Raw genomic sequence first — 1,956 nt, 5'->3', positions numbered from 1 at the left:
AGCAAGATACCTCACCTGAGGGAGCTGGATGTTCTATATTAGCTAATGTGTTGTGGCACTGGGTTTTCTGCACTAGGCAGTCTTACACTTAATTTAACAGTGCATGAAATGTAACACATTTCGAGCATATTAACACAAAGAACACGTTTTGTCAAAATGACATCAACCGCTTTGTCAGTGTCGAGATTTGGTCATTTTTGTAGCCGGATTAATTTTAATATCAAACAACAACACTTGATGTCAAAATCAAGTCGGGGCAGTCCACCAAGATGGCAAAATTTTTTCACTGGCATCACTTGATGTCATTTTTACAGAACAGCGTTTTCTTCATAATTCGCTTTACAGTTTTACATGGGTGTACACCAGCGGTGTAGGCGGGTGTAGGCTAAAGTGCATTTAAATGCGTAGTTTTTTTTAACGTACAAATCATTATTAGAAAGAGAAAAATACACAGAAATGGAGTTTCGTCACCTTACCTTACAAGGAGTAGTTTGAGCACTTCTAGTGATAAGGTCACGAAAATTCTGTGTCTTTCTAATAATCACTCGTTTACGCTCATATGTCCTCTTGCTAAAAACAATTTAGTTTGAGTAAGCACACCCTGGCGATCGGTCAGCCCTACCCGATCACTAACCGGGGCCTCGCTCTCCCTTCACTTTGACGGCACCAAAGGGTGGTTGCTGACCGCGTCGACATCGTACATGCTATCCACAGGCTTGCCCACCTTGTCATACTCGTTTTTATGGGCGAGCAGGCAGTTTACGAGGATTTTCGCATTCTCCAGGGCGGGCTTATCAGATGCCTCCACTGCGACAACAAAGATAAATCACATTTAATGTACATTTTTCCGGTGAAGTCGGATTGTTAAAAAGCTTACCTATTGGTTCACATTTGTCGGCCAGAGAAGCAGCAGCTTCGGCTATTTTGGGATCTTTCTTAGAGGCCTCGGGGAACATTTCGTTGCTCAAGTAATTTACCAGTGCGATTTTCGAGAATCTGTCCTCATCATCAAACTGAAAGCCAGATTTAGAGCCATGGAACCATTTTTGAAGTGCACAGTTGGTAAATAACGGAGACACTGATTATACTTACGATGCCGAAGCTCCGGAAGACGCACAAGGTCATTTTCTGAAACATAAAATGAAGATGAGAAAAATAATACGTATGAGATGAAAAATAAACCTTTAATGCACTCATGGTGTAACCTACCGCGGGAAACTCAGAGGATTCATCGAGAGTATCGTTCATAATAACATGCTCCAAGTCATCTAGAATTACAATTCAAAAACCGCCGTAGGTGAGGTACCCAATCAAAAGCTTGCTTATCGGTAAATGGCAAAAATAAAAGCACTCTTTGATCTCTGAATTCTGATAAGACCTACCTCTAGTTTTGTCGAAAAACGCCAAGCATCCGTCAACGGTTTCCGTTAACTTCCTAGAATAGCGTTTTTCTCCCTGCAATCGCATCAACGAAGTTTTATTTTGAAAACAAGAAATGTAGTAAATCTTTGTACATTTAGACGAAACAATTAAACCATCTGTGTGTGAACAAAATACATTTAAAGTTTACCTTGCCATGGACTCACCTTGGTGGAGCCTGCAAGAAGGACGACGAACGTGAGCGCGGACAGGACAAGGAGGCACTTCATGGCCGCAGGGTAAACTGTGCTGCTGGCCGACTCCTGGCGAACTGGGGCTGAACACGCGTCGCCGTCTGTTTTAAACTGCAGCGCCGGGCTGGCCGGGCGAGGACAAGCACTTCACATCGGGTACTCCGTCGCTCTACGGCAATTTGACATTATTATGTTTTTCTGAAAATATTTGCTGATGTTCAAGGGCGGAAAAGACCGATTAGCACTGTAAAATGCTTGCAATGGTTCCCGCCTGCGGATTTCCAGAAGAAGTAAGGAAATCAGGGCCGGAATCAGTACGAAAAAGTTCGCTGATTTGTCATAT

The 1,956-nt window shown here is 42.9% G+C and overlaps 1 protein-coding gene across 3 annotated transcripts in view; it reads right to left on the bottom strand.

Annotated features, from left to right (window-relative positions):
* LOC113213865 (uncharacterized) overlaps positions 1-1,747 on the bottom strand; it is a 10,931-nt gene extending 9,184 nt beyond the window's left edge. Inside the window, exons 1-6 of one of the 3 annotated variants that reach the window (XM_052263560.1) lie at positions 1,587-1,747; positions 1,383-1,455; positions 1,210-1,268; positions 1,093-1,128; positions 878-1,013; positions 623-807 (exon numbers count right to left, since the gene is read on the bottom strand). In XM_052263560.1, coding sequence (XP_052119520.1) covers positions 653-807; positions 878-1,013; positions 1,093-1,128; positions 1,210-1,268; positions 1,383-1,455; positions 1,587-1,649 — 522 coding nt within the window. In that variant the 5' untranslated portion in view covers positions 1,650-1,747 and the 3' untranslated portion in view covers positions 623-652. The remainder of the gene's footprint in view (positions 1-622; positions 808-877; positions 1,014-1,092; positions 1,129-1,209; positions 1,269-1,382; positions 1,456-1,586) is intronic. The other 2 variants (XM_052263559.1, XM_026433074.2) reach the window with 2 other exon arrangements.
* Positions 1,748-1,956: the final 209 nt, after the last annotated feature.

The sequence above is a fragment of the Frankliniella occidentalis genome, unplaced genomic scaffold, assembly GCF_000697945.3.
Source record: "Frankliniella occidentalis isolate FOCC.00 unplaced genomic scaffold, Focc_3.1 Scaffold12, whole genome shotgun sequence".
Taxonomy (NCBI): domain Eukaryota; kingdom Metazoa; phylum Arthropoda; class Insecta; order Thysanoptera; family Thripidae; genus Frankliniella; species Frankliniella occidentalis.
This window is presented reverse-complemented; position numbering and strand designations above follow the sequence as displayed.